The sequence below is a fragment of the Cherax quadricarinatus genome, chromosome 44 (assembly GCF_038502225.1).
Source record: "Cherax quadricarinatus isolate ZL_2023a chromosome 44, ASM3850222v1, whole genome shotgun sequence".
In the NCBI taxonomy this organism is placed as follows: Eukaryota; Metazoa; Arthropoda; class Malacostraca; order Decapoda; family Parastacidae; genus Cherax; species Cherax quadricarinatus.
Genome location: NC_091335.1, coordinates 1,329,275 through 1,344,051, shown reverse-complemented (window position 1 = coordinate 1,344,051; position 14,777 = coordinate 1,329,275). Strand labels below are relative to the sequence as shown.

The following is a 14,777-nucleotide window of genomic DNA, read 5'->3' as shown; positions in this document are numbered from 1 at the left end:
AAAACTATAGTTATTCTCTATAAAATGTATTTTTTGTTAATATTTTTGGGTGTCTGGAATGGATTAATTGGATTTACATTATTTCTCATGGGAAATATTCCTTCAGTTTTTGTATGATTCGGTTTTCGTCAGACTTTTTAGAACGGATTAATCACGAAAACCAAGGTTCTACTGTATACTCCTCACTTAGTGACAAATTCGTTTACTGACGTGGTCTTAGGAACGAAACTCTGTCATTAAGTGAGAAGAGGCTGTATATGTATGTATGTATGTGTGTGTGAGAGAGAGAGAGAGAGAGAGAGAGAGAGAGAGAGAGAGAGAGAGAGAGAGAGAGAGAGAGAGAGAGAGAGAGAGAGAGAAAGAGAGAGAGAGAGAGAGAGAGAGAGAGAGAGAGAAAGAGAAAGAGAGAGAAAGAGAGAGAAAGAGAGAGAGAGAGAAAGAGAGAGAGAGAAAGAGAGAGAGAGAGAAAGAGAGAAAGAGAGAGAGAGAGAAAGAGAGAAAGAGAGAGAGAGAGAGAGAGAGAGAGAGAGAGAGAGAGAGAGAGAGAGAGAGAGAGAGAGAGAGAGAGAGAGAATGAATACTGTGTTGTAAAATTGGAGCAAAAAGGGTTGCAATCCCTAAGATGTGGGATGTCCTAAGATGGTGAAAAGTAGAAGAGAGAGTATGGTAGAAAAACAGGGAACAGAGCTTATATTAGTCTACATTATTATTATAATCAAAACTAACCGCTAAACCCACCAGGGACAAATTAGTCTACAATGAGGTTATCTAATGAAGACTAAAATACAAACAGCAAAACTGTGAGTGTATAAACAGGTATATACAGCTGTCATCAACTAGCTTGGCAACAAAGGTATATTGTAATAATGTTGGGAGAATTACCAACAATATGTTAGGTAATAGGACACAAGTGCAACTTCGTCAAAACAGAACATGCTCATGCAAGGAGACAATACCCGGTACATGTATAGAAAAAGTGAAGCTGTCACCACTTATATCATATGTCTCTGCTCTTTATATTGAACACTATGCTTTATGAAACAAGTATAAAAACACACACAGCATTTATACAGAATTTCTTATAGAGTACTCTAATTCCTAAATTAGTTGAGTTTAAATCAGAGCAGTTTTTTTTTTTAATGCAAATACCATCAGCAGGAAATGTAAAGGAAAAGTATATCAAAGATTAAGACACACACGTTGAAGAAGTCACAGTGGAAGTCCAGCAATATAATCTTCCTCACTCTACAACTGTAAACTTATTCACTTTATTATTACAGTACAGTATATCAATAATTATCATACATATATCATGTTCTCTTTCTCACACACATATGTATGTGCACATGCACGAACACACACAAAGTGAAGAGGCAAGGCCAGGAGCTGTGACTCAATCCCTGCAACCACATATAGGTGAGTACACACACACACACACATTCTTACTACCCAGCACATGAAGTTGATTCCATTTGCTAACACTACTGAGATAACCTGGACTACTGTATTAGTTCAGCAATCCCCAACCTTTTTATTTTGATGATAAACTGAGGAAAAGGCAGCAGGCACCAAAGTATAAAACTGTAGTCATTCAAAGGGTACATAAAACTGTAAATGTATGAAGTTAAAAATACAGTACATATGTTATACTACAGTATTATATAATAATAATAATAATAACAATAGTTACAATACCGTGACTGGAACACTGCACAAGTAACCGGCGAAGAGTAGACTGAAACTTAGGGTAATGTTTTGGCCCAACTTGGACCATCATTAAACAAGACACGGAAGCACAAAGGGCTGATGATGATATATTGACAGGAACGAAGTCCTGACATGAGTATTTTCCAGATGGTGACCAGTTACTGGCTCCCAAAGCATGTTGGACTTATTATATAAGTTGTGTACAGGAGCTCTGTCACATGGGCACAGCTATTCTTCAGGCCAAGTGGAGTACAGTTAACAACCCTATATTATTATAATCTAAAGAGCGCTAAACCGCAAGGGTTACAGCTAACAACCCTATAGCAGCGACAACCCTATTACTAAGGCATGATGAGGAAAGGGAGCCACAATAAATACGAGAATGAAGTGTCAGGGATTTCAATTTTTCTTCGCATGGAAGATTTCATATGCAAATTTGCCATCTTTCTTTACATTTATATCCATTCTGTAATATGGTGACCAGAACTGTGCAGCATAATCAATGAGGAGAAATAACTTGCTTGATTTGGTTCTGAACGTCTCTTTGTTTTCTTCTCAGTCTATCAGGTTGCATATGACATTGGTGAAGCAAGTGACAGTCAATGTCATTTGTCGGCTCAGGGGTAATACGTGATGTCCTGCTGTGCTCTCTTGGGCTATAGTGCTCTTCACTGGTAACTGTTGTGGTGTTAGGATTGACGCACTGGCTGGAGTGTGTTGCTGCAGCATTGGGCCCATTGGCTGCAGTTGTCCGATGAGAGTTTGAGCAAGTGTATCAGAAGCTGGCTGAGCAAGGGTGCAACCCCCATCGCTGATGTTTCCTTGGGCTCTTACATCGCTGTGGCTGGGAAAGTGGCCCTGGATTCCATGTTACTGTAGCCTCCTCTGGACAAGGCTGCTGCTCAGTGGTGAAGGCTCTACTTGATGTTGGAGGCTGGACAACCGGGGTTTTCCATGCTGCCCTGACATGGCAGAGCCTCTCCGGGCAGTGAAAGTTTCAGACATGATACTCTTTGCCACAGTTTGGACACCAAGGCTCTATAGCTTCACCTCTCTTCACATACAGAGGTTAAAAAGACAGTGGTGTATATATAGGCAGAGAGGTGCAAGTGACACATGGTGGCCTGAAGAATGCTGTATTGGGATGAGGATGGGTAGACAATAGGATCACGTGACTCCTGTGTTGTTAAGTAGGTGGTGCTTTGTTAGGTTGGGTATCATGTATGCTAATGTTTTTGAAACTTTGTAGTTTCCAGCATTATGTTCTATGGTGTCAATGATGGTGAACAGCAAGGCTTTCCACACATCATCAGTGTCTAAGATCATATTCTGTGAGGACGAGCTGTGTCTTATCCCAATTCATCATATGTCCCATGGAGTCCCTGAGGAGGTCATAGGTGCACCTTAAGTCATCTCTGTTGCTGGTGTTTCAATGTTTGTTGAGATGGACTGAAAGATTTCTGCGTGTTTTCTCTATAGTATAGTTCTTGGGACAGTATCCACAGGGGATGGTGTAGATGCCTGCTCTGGAAGTTAGAAGTGTGGGGATACATTTCGTAGTAAGGTCTTTGACAGATGATGTGTTTATGGTGATCTTAGCAAGTACCTGTGTCACTCACACCTAACTTATTGGACGATAATTTGATGGAATGGACTTGTCTCTTGATTTAAATATAGGAATTACATTTGCCATTTTCCACATCTCTGGCACAGCATCAATTTGGATGTTTCTTTGTACATGCCCGTTTGTTTGTGCGTGGTGCATTGATATAAAAATTTCTTGTAAGGAGGAGAATTAAATAGTTTGAAACCATGCTCGAGTCCCACTGGTGTGCCCGAGCTGGGAGAAACATGGCTTGTATACAAGGCTGCCCAGCTTTTGAGGCATCTGTAGCCGAGTGGTCTAGAATGTCACTTAGGAACCTTGTCAGCCTTCCCTGATGTGGCTTCGAATCCTGCTGACTGTGATCTTTTTCTGTATATGCCTGTTTGTTTCTGCAGTATGTAGAAAACTGTTTTCTCAATGCATTTTCTTATTTAGAAATTTCTAACAAAATTTAGATATGTACAGTAAAGTGGACCCCCGGTTCGCGAAGTCATCGATAACCGATAAATCCGGTATCCGAAGCATTATATCGCAAAAAATTTGCCTCAGTTCCCGTTACAAAACCCAGTACACGATACGATTCGTATGAGACGTGTCCACGCGTGGCCTGAACTGCCCCGTGTGTGCCAGTGTTTACAAGCCAGCCAGTGTGCGCGCATCTAAGGATACTTTCGGTACATTCCATATTATCCATATTATCACTGTTTTTGGTGCTTGTTTCTGCAAAATAAGTCACCATGGGCCCCAAGAAAGCTTCTAGTGCCAACCCATCAAGACCAAGGGTGCTAATGACTATTGAAATGAAGAAAGAGATAATTGCAAAGTATGAAAGTGGAGTGCGTGTGTCGGACCTGGCCAAGTTGTACAGTAAACCCCAATCAACCATCTCTACTATAGTGAGCAGGAAAACAGCAATCAAGGAAGCTGTTCTTGCAAAAGGTGCAACTGTGATTACAAAACAGCGATCGCAAGTGTTAGAAAATGTTGAGAGACTGTTATTGGTGTGGATAAATGAAAAACAGATAGCTGAAGATAGCATCTCTCAAGCGATCAGTTGTGAAAAGGCTAGGCAGTTGCATGAGGATTTAATTAGAAAAATGCCTGCAACTGTGGTGATGTGAGTGAATTTAAGGCCAGCAAAGGTTGTTTGAAAGATTTAAGAATCGTAGTGGCATACATAGTGTGATTAGGCATGGTGAGGCTGCCAGTTCAGACCAAAAAGCAGCTGAAAAATATGTGCATGAATTCAAGGAGTACATAGAGGCTGAAGGATTGAAACCTGAACAAGTGTTTAATTGTGACAAAACAGGCCTGTTTTGGAAGAAATTGCCAAGCAGGACTTACATTACTCAGGAGGAAAAGGCACTCCCAGGACATAAGCCTATGAAAGACAGGCTTACTCTGTTGATGTGTGCCAATGCTAGTGATGATTTGCAAAGTGAAGCCTTTATTGGTGCATCACTCAGAAACTCCCAGAGCGTTCAGGCAAAAGAATATCCTCAAGGCTAATTTGTGTGTGCTGTGGAGGGCAAACACTAAGGCATGGGTCACTAGGGACTTTTTCTATGACTGGTTACACCATGCATTTGCCCCCACTGTGAAAAATTACCTAATTGAAAAGAAATTAGACCTTAAGTGCCTCCTGGTGTTAGACAATGCCCCTGGTCATCCTACAGACTTGGCAGAGCGACTTTGTGGGGACATGAGCTTCATTAAGGTGAAGTTTTTGCCTCCTAATACCACTCCTCTCCTGCAGCCCATAGACCAGCAGGTCATTTCCAACTTCAAGAAACTGTACACAAAAGCTATGTTTGAAAGGTGCTTTGAAGTGACCACAGATACTCTATTGACTCTAACGGAGTTTTGGGAGGATCACTTTAATATCCTCAATTGTGTAAACCTTATAGGTAAGGCTTGGGAGGGAGTGACTAAGAGGACCTTGAACTCTGCTTGGAAGAAACTGTGGCAAGAATGTGTAGACAAAAGGGGTTTTGAAGGGTTTGAGGCTAACCCTGGGAATCCTATGCCAGTTGAGGAATCCATTGTGGCATTGGGAAAGTCCTTGGGGTTGGAGGTTAGTGGGGAGGATGTGGAAGAGTTGGTGGAGGAGGACAATGAAGAACTAACCACTGATGAGCTGCTAGATCATCTTCAACAGCAAGAGGCCACACCTGAGGAAACTGCTTCAGAGGAGGGGATAGAGAAATTGACGAAGTTGCCTACTTCAAAGATTAAGGAAATGTGTGCAAAGTGGCTTGAAGTGCAAACCTTTTTTGATGAAAATCACCCTGACACAGCTACTGCAAACCGTGTTGGCAACCTGTACACTGACAATGTTGTGAACCACTTTAGGAAAGTCATAAAGGAACGAGAGGTACAGGCCTCTATGGACAGATATGTTGTGCAACAGTGACTCTCAAGCTGGTCCTAGTGGCATTAAAAGAAGAAGGGAAGTAACCCCGGAAAAGGACTTGCTACCGCAAGTCCTAATGGAGGGGGATTACCCTTCTAAACATTAAAAACTTCGACACTCTTCCCTCCTCCCATCCCATCAATCATCACCAGATCTTCATTAAAGGTAAGTGTCAATTATTCTATTGTGACTTTTTTTTTTTTTTCAACAAGTCGGCCGTCTCCCACCGAGGCAGGATGACCCAAAAAAGAAAGAAAATCCCCAAAAAGAAAATACTTTCATCATCATTCAACACTTTCACCACACTCGCACATTATCACTGTTTTTGCAGAGGTGCTCAGAATACAACAGTTTAGAAGCATACACATATAAAGATACACAACATATCCCTCCAAACTGCCAATATCCCAAACCCCTCCTTTAATTAAAGTGCAGGCATTGTACTTCCCATTTCCAGGACTCAAGTCCGATTATATGAAAATAACCGGTTTCTATTGTGATTATTGTAATTATTCTATTGCATTAAACTTAATATTTCATGTGGTAAAAGTCTTTTTTTCATACTTTTGGGTGTCTTGCACCGATTAATTTGATTTCCATTATTTCTTATGGGGAAAATTGATTCGCTTTCCGATAATTTTGCTTTACGATGAGCTCTCAGGAACGGATTAATAACGTGAACCGGGGGTCCACTGTATTAAAAAATGAGAACTAATATAATTATGAAGTAATTTATTCTTGACCCAATGGTCCTAAATACAACTCTTCAAAAATACTGGCTGCAACAACATTTAGAAAAAATGCTATATCCATACGAGTCATTTAGCACTACACAGAAGAGCATAACAGGTAGTGAAGACAAAGCAGTTAAAGGGCAATGTGAAACAAAGCTAAACTGTAGATTCATGAAATGTAACAAACTGTCCTGGGCAATAACCTATAGACACCACATGAATTGAGTGGCATCTTCAAAGGGCGTCGAGAAAGTCAGCACAGCACAACAGCGCATAAAAAAAACTAGAGGCTAAAAATAAAACACTGCACTCTGAGATATACAGGACAATCTAACAAGATGTGCTAAATTGTTACTATACTCTGACAAACCTGGCACAATGAAGCAGGGTGCCCATCTATGAGATGACCATGGATGAGTTGAGCATGTCCAATAAGCAGCTGTGAGAGGACAGTTTCTCACAAGTGCCAATGATGGGGTGAGGGAATGCAGATGGCTTGATGTAGTTTTACAAAAAACTTGATGGACATCATCGTGGACCAATGAATGTGCTGGGTGAAAACTGGGTAATACTCTGATGAGGGTAACTGCCTGTGGAGGGCTGGAAGTTCCCAAATTTATGAACATGCAGAAGAATCTGCAACAAGGAACAGAAAGGGAATCTACAAGACACTGAATGCAGAAATTTAAAAGTTGCTAACATCCATAAGAATTCTATTAGTTGTGTGGTCATGAAGATCATGGAAGCTAACAAAGTAATGAAGACAGCAAGTATCACAGAAATCCTATAAAGACGAAACCTTGAACAATATATAAAGATTTTTGAGATTACAGGAGAAAGATCTCCAAACATGGAAAAATAAACACATAAGCAGTATAATGTGATTCTTCATTGGCAATGTTTTGCCCACACAGTGGGCTTTATCAAGTCACACAGAGATCTACCTGGGTGAAAGGTACCTGAATATTTATAGGATGGAGTCAGGTGGAGAATGCTGGGTCAGGTGGAGATTGCTGCATGTGACAATCTTGCAAGTAGGGTGATAGAGGTTAGGATCTTGGGTATCTTTAAAGAGAGATTGGATAAGTATATGAGTAGACCTTCTGCAGTGTTCCTCCATTCTTATGTTCTTATGTGGGATAAGAAAGAAGAAGTTTCTTGGCCAGAGGTTCAGCTATGTTATAGAAGCCATTGTTTTGGCTGACATTATTGGATGCACAGATAAGTGATGATTCAAGGATTCTTCAGTAGTGAGTGTTGTCTTCTCTTGTGATACATCTTGCAAGTCAACATTCTCCACCTGAGTCCATCCTATAAATACTCACATACCTTTCACCCAGGTAGACCTGTGTGTGACTTGATAAAGCTCACTGTGTGGGCAAAATGTTGTCAATAAAGGATCACATTATACTGCTTATGTGTTTATTTTTTCACTGTGTTGGTATTTTATATTATTTATTTCCATCTCCAAACATAATGAAAATCCTGATAATGGTAAGCATACAGCTTGGAGAGGAAAGCTACAGAGTATGAGGAGTACACCTAATCCTCATGATCCTGCTTTGGTAAATTTGCAGCTCTATAATTAGCAGACATTGTTTGCTATAATTTTTTTTTCAACACGTCGGGAGATTTTAAGCAAACAGTAATTACCTATTTGTAGTTATGGAAGCAGAGCTATGCTTGTGGTGTCCCATCTCCAATAATTTGTGCATCATATTTTTTTTTTAATTTCCAATGAGTGAAGCACTCATTATATCGTCTGGTAATTCAGGATCAAAAACTCCACTGGTGCCTGTGCCCAGAGATATGGTTGGGGACCTCTTTACCAGAATACAGTATCTAGGTTTTCCTATCCATAAGAGCAAACTTATATGAAATTTAAAAAACTATAAACTTTTTTTAGGGAGAAGGCAAAATGTTTAATACTTTAGTATACCGCTACCATTCAGGAATCAGTCACTGTGCCACAATATTTCATATTACGTTTATACGTATTTATAAGCAGATGATCAATATTGTCATTCTTGGTCATTAAATTTTGTATTAATTTTCCTTATTACAATATTATTATCACAAACATTATCTATGTACTGACTCTAATCTTATCTTATCTTTTTAAACTTTCTTTTATAAAATTTGGCTTTTTTTTGTAAATGGTTGAGGTATAAATGAATAATGCTTTATTCAAAGAGCAGAAAGGAAAAGATGCAGACTTAAAGCACAGTATACAATTTTTTTGCACTATTCAGACACTTGACCACAACCCCATGCCCAATATCAGTGAATTAGTGATGATACACAAAACTGTGACTATAACCAAGGCTTGTGTCTGAAGCAGTAGTACTGCAGATCTCTTCTTCTTCGTCGTCCTTCACATCACTTCTCCAGCAGCTGCACCTCCACAACCATTCCATGATGTTATGCGCCTTCAACTGCCAACCATACAGTACAGTATATTCTCTTTTAAATTAGCAATAAGAAGATGCTAATGATTTATCAATACTTGTCATAAATGCTCTGCATAATTAGTGGCTTTCCAAATAACTTGCACCTATTATAACAACTGTATTGTAAATTTTGTGGCCTCTATTTGAAAAAAATTCATTAGTTCTTTACTCTAAATTATATAGTAAATAAAATAACTGAAATATTCACAGAGACAGATAAGACAAATAAATAAGAAATAATATGTATACATGTATATGATATGTCAGGGGGTACAAAGGCATTAGCAATTTCTTGAATTCAAAATAATTATTGCATAATTTTCCAGTTCTTTTTATGAGGGTGACTGCCCACTTCAGTTCTCTTCACAATTCTTTAATAGTATACTATTTTATATCACTGAAAGTGCTGTGCATAATAATTTAGGTAAACTTACCCAACAAATATTGAATCTACTCACTACATTTATTTGCTATTCCATAATAGAGTACGTACTTTATATATTTTACTGGAATGCTGCTCTTAAGCACTGGAGGGAAAGCTAAACATAATTTTTGTAATTTAATGGCAAATACAGTGGACCCCCGCTTAACGATCACCTCCCAATGCGACCAATTATGTAAGTGTATTTATGTAAGTGCGTTTCTACGTGTATGTCTGGGGGTCTGAAACGGACTAATCTACTTCACAATATTCCTTATGAGAACAAATTCGGTCAGTACTGGCACCTGAACATACTTCTGGAATGAAAAAATATCGTTAACCGGGGGTCCACTGTATAAATTTAGTTATAAATCATTACACTAAAATTACACGAAGAGCTCTCATTTACATGAGGTACTATATCCATGTGAATCATTTAACACAAGGGGTGGTGGAGGCTCGATCCTCCATTCTCTCAGTGCAACGCAGACACAATACTCGAGCAGAAAGACTTTCCCATACGTATACTGTACTGATCATAGAATGGATGGGGTTCAAATTCATGGCAAGCTCGTCCTAAAGCCCAACCATGACCACAATTGCAGGTTCTTATAGACAAATGCAGGTTTTTACAGCACACCTCAACATGGCTGTGTCATGCTCTAACTTAGGTTCCCTCAAAGTCACTGTGATGAGTCACAAAACTGTAATTATAAAATTGCAAACGAATCACATAATGGGTGGGGTTTGAACTCATGGCAAGCCAGTTCTAAACCTAGGTTGGATAACACACTGGCCTGCTAGCTTTAGGACTGGCTTTCTGTATTTGTGTGTGCCTGTACCTGAATAAACTTACTTACCCTACCCATATACTGCATTGTATACAGTACTGTACTATACTGTATTTTATTAAATTGTTTCCCAGAGATACAAAGTGATACTCCCTCAGAGTGCAGAGGGAGCAAGATCTAGCATTTTGAAGTAACTAGTGTATGCAAGTTCATTTAGGCACAGGTACATACAAGTACAATTATCATACATAGTGTAAATTACCTAGGATAACCCCCCAAAAAAGTAAAACTCAGAATGTAGAGAGTAAGATCTAATATTTTGAAGTAGCTAGAGTAGCCCAGTTCAGATTGCCTAGAGTAAGAATTAATTTTCTGATGTAACTCCCAATCAGAATACACAGTAAGATCCTGTAGAATAACTAGTGTTACCCCAGTCAGACTGGATAGAGAATAATTTTTTTTATCTATTTTATTTAAAACATTATAAATTACAAGAAGGTATAAAAGATAATAAAAGAATACAACATTACTGGATATGAACAAGATTCTCCAAATGGGACAACTCGAGTACAGAAAATTAGAAACACCGTACAAAAAAGCCATTGTGACAACTCTAACATGCAAAATACAAACATACCATCCACTATCACATTATACAAAGTTAATATACAGAGAATAATTGCTAGCATACAAATAAAGATTATGCCACCAATACTTAGATAAGAACAACTGGTGCCCCATGCCCTGGTGGCTAAAGCTCTCGCTTCACATGGAGAGGGTCTGGGATCGATTCCCAGTGAGGGTAGAAACCTTGGGCATGTTTCTTTACACCGGTTGTCTATGTTCACCCATCAGTAAAATGGGAACCTGGGTGTTAGCAGAATGGTTTGGGTCGCATCCTGGGACAAAACTGACCTAACAAGTGGCTTTATATATAGTAGTATGTCACTGATGTAAGCTAAGCCTGTATACCTTGTACATGTACTTGTAATAAATAAAGATATTATTGTAGATGAATGGTTCAAAGAACCGACATGTTGTTAAATTAGACACATGTGCAACTCTTGGGTATCTTTATTGAGGAAACGTTTCACCACACAATGGCTTCATCAGTCCATACATAGGAGAAACTTGAAGAACAGGAGGAGAATGAGGTAATCAGTCCCTCAACCTTGAGTCGATGTGGTCAGTCCATCAATCTTGAATAGAATATTCAATTAAATATTCTATTCAATCTTGAATATTCTATTCAATCTTGAATATTCTATTCAATCTTGAATATTCTATTCAATCTTGAATATTCTATTCAATCTTGAATATTCTATTCAATCTTGAATATTCTATTCAATCTTGAATATTCTATTCAACATGACTCACGAAATCGTAATGACACGATTGCAAACAAACCATACCCTGGCCAGGATTGAACCCGCGGTCAGAGAGTCTCAAAACTCCAGCCTGTCGCGTTAGCCACTAGACCAGCTAGCAGGTCTAGTGGCTAACGCGACGGGCTGGAGTTTTGAGACTCTCTGACCGCGGGTTCAATCCCGGCCGGGGTATGGTTTATATTCTATTCAAGATTGATGGACTGACCACATCGACTCAAGGTTGAGGGACTGATTACCTCATTCTCCTCCTGTTCTTCAAGTTTCTCCTATGTATGGACTGATGAAGCCATTGTGTGGTGAAACGTTTCCTCAATAAAAATACCCAAGAGTTGCACATGTGTCTAATTGAACAGACATTATTATTAATTAGTCTACATTGCACCGATGCCAGTTCATTAGTCGAGAATACATTCCAGCTGTCTGACTAACAAGGAAGACAAGGCAAGCCTAGTAAGTATATATACAGGTATAGGCACATAAATAGTTACACAAATTATCATACATATTAACATGTATGTACATTACTCAGGATAACCCAAAAAAGTCAAAGTGACTTATTTATATCTATCAAGGTGGCCTGGCCTCACGCTCCTCCATTATCTAACATCTACACCTCATTTCCAGGTGTGTGAACACTTTGCAGCTGCCATGCAACACACCTGCACACACCCTGCAACACACCTGCACACAATAATGTGTTGAGTGATGCCTGAGGACGATATATTAACGTCCTACCCAAGACTCATCAACTTCCCCCAGCAGTGTTTATGTCTCTCACTCTGTCCCAATACTATCACACAACTTTACTTGTATCTATCCTTCTATTACACTTTAAACAGCGAAACCATATTAATATAGACAAACAAGAGAGAGACTAAAATGCAACTTGTTGATATAACATTTATAAAATACGTTAGAATTGTTACTTTTCAGTTATTGTTTAATTCGTCCAAGTCAGCACAGCTTTAGGACGAGTTAACAATATCCTGTATATTAGCAACAACATCTGAGTAAGTAAGAAAGTAAAGTAAGTAAGTAAACTAAGTAACTTTATTCAGGTATACACAAATACAGTTACATAAATTATCATAAATAGCAGCATCTATAGAGATTATTTATATCAACCCAAGAAAGTCAAAGTGATTTATCTCTTTATTATTTGTGTCTACAGTGTAAATGGTAAGAATTTTAACCCAACCTGAGGAAAACCAACGTAACTTAAACGTAATATAACGTAACGTGACGTAACATTACTCCGCCAGCGGTACATAGTTAAGAAGCCTAAAGGACCCCAATGGAAATAAGTCACTCTGTCTGACTTTTTTGTGTTATCCTAGGTTCTCTACACATATGCTGCTATGTATGATAATTCTATGTAACTGTATTTGTGTATACCTGAATAAACTTACTTACTTACTTACTTAAGCCAACCTGGGATACGTTTTGTTTACATTCACTACGTCCTTGTTTATGTTCACTGCATCTTTGTTTACTCAGTACATCCTTATTTACAATCAAATGTACCATTGTTTACATTCAAATGCACCATTGTTTACATTCAAATGCACCATTGTTTACATTCAAATGCACCATTGTTTACAGTCAAATGCACCATTGTTTACATTCAAATGTACCATTGTTTACATTCAAATGCATCATTGTTTACAGTCAAATGTACCATTGTTTACATTCAAATGCATCATTGTTTACAGTCAAATGTACCATTGTTTACATTCAAATGCATCATTGTTTACAGTCAAATGTACCATTGTTTACAGTCAAATGCATCATTGTTTACATTCAAATGCATCATTGTTTTCATTCAAATGCACCATTGTTTACATTCAAATGCATAATTGTTTACAATCAAATGCACCATTGTTTACATTCAGCGCGTCCTTGTTTACAATCAATGCATCATTGTTTACAATCAATGCATCATTGTTTACATTCAGCGCGTCCTTGTTTACAATCAATGCATCATTGTTTACATTCAGCGCGTCCTTGTTTACAAATCAATGCATCATTGTTTACATTCAGCGCGTCCTTGTTTACAATCAATGCATCATTGTTTACATTCAGCGCGTCCTTGTTTACAATCAATGCATCATTGTTTACATTCAGCGCGTCCTTGTTTACAAATCAATGCATCATTGTTTACATTCAGCGCGTCCTTGTTTACAATCAATGCATCATTGTTTACATTCAGCGCGTCCTTGTTTACAATCAATGCATCATTGTTTACATTCAGCGCGTCCTTGTTTACAATCAATGCATCATTGTTTACATTCAGCGCGTCCTTGTTTACAATCAATGCATCATTGTTTACATTCAGCGCGTCCTTGTTTACAATCAATGCATCATTGTTTACATTCAGCGCGTCCTTGTTTACAAATCAATGCATCATTGTTTACATTCAGCGCGTCCTTGTTTACAATCAATGCACCATTGTTTACAAATCAATGCATCATTGTTTACATTCAGCGCGTCCTTGTTTACAATCAATGCACCATTGTTTACAAATCAATGCATCATTGTTTACATTCAGCGCGTCCTTGTTTACAATCAATGCACCATTGTTTACAAATCAATGCATCATTGTTTACATTCAGCGCGTCCTTGTTTACAATCAATGCACCATTGTTTACAAATCAATGCATCATTGTTTACATTCAGCGCGTCCTTGTTTACAATCAATGCACCATTGTTTACAAATCAATGCACCATTGTTTACATTCAGCGCGTCCTTGTTTACAATCAATGCACCATTGTTTACAAATCAATGCATCATTGTTTACATTCAGCGCGTCCTTGTTTACAATCAATGCACCATTGTTTACAAATCAATGCATCATTGTTTACATTCAGCGCGTCCTTGTTTACAATCAATGCACCATTGTTTACAAATCAATGCATCATTGTTTACATTCAGCGCGTCCTTGTTTACAATCAATGCACCATTGTTTACAAATCAATGCATCATTGTTTACATTCAGTGCATCTTTGTTTACAATCAATGCATCATTGTTTACAAATCAATGCATCATCGTTTACATTCAGCGCGTCCTTGTTTACAATCAATGCATCATTGTTTACATTCAGCGCGTCCTTGTTTACATTTAATGCATCATTTTTAACGTTAATTAGCTTGACGTGTTAAAATGTGTATTCATTTTGCTAATATGTCCCAATATAACATTTTGCACAAGCAATAACAATTGTTGTCGGGGTATAGGTGACATGTTTGTATTTTACGTAATATAATAC

General features: G+C 38.4%; 2 protein-coding genes across 7 annotated transcripts in view; one reads left to right on the top strand and one right to left on the bottom strand.

Moving 5' to 3' along the window:
• LOC128697567 (2',3'-cyclic-nucleotide 3'-phosphodiesterase) overlaps positions 1–12,350 on the bottom strand; it is a 29,288-nt gene extending 16,938 nt beyond the window's left edge. Inside the window, exons 1-3 of one of the 6 annotated variants that reach the window (XM_070093926.1) lie at positions 12,192–12,296; positions 9,972–10,035; positions 8,781–8,895 (exon numbers count right to left, since the gene is read on the bottom strand). In XM_070093926.1, coding sequence (XP_069950027.1) covers positions 8,781–8,877 — 97 coding nt within the window. In that variant the 5' untranslated portion in view covers positions 8,878–8,895; positions 9,972–10,035; positions 12,192–12,296. Of the gene's footprint in view, positions 1–6,830; positions 7,097–8,780; positions 8,896–9,971; positions 10,036–12,169 lie in introns of those variants that run through there. The other 5 variants (XM_070093925.1, XM_070093923.1, XM_070093927.1 and 2 more) reach the window with 5 other exon arrangements.
• Positions 12,351–12,394: 44 nt separating this feature from the next.
• Positions 12,395–14,777, top strand: part of Ada3 (transcriptional adaptor 3) — a 42,780-nt gene continuing 40,397 nt past the window's right edge. Inside the window, exon 1 of the mRNA XM_070093940.1 lies at positions 12,395–12,520. The gene's annotated coding sequence lies outside the window, so the exon portion shown is untranslated. The remainder of the gene's footprint in view (positions 12,521–14,777) is intronic.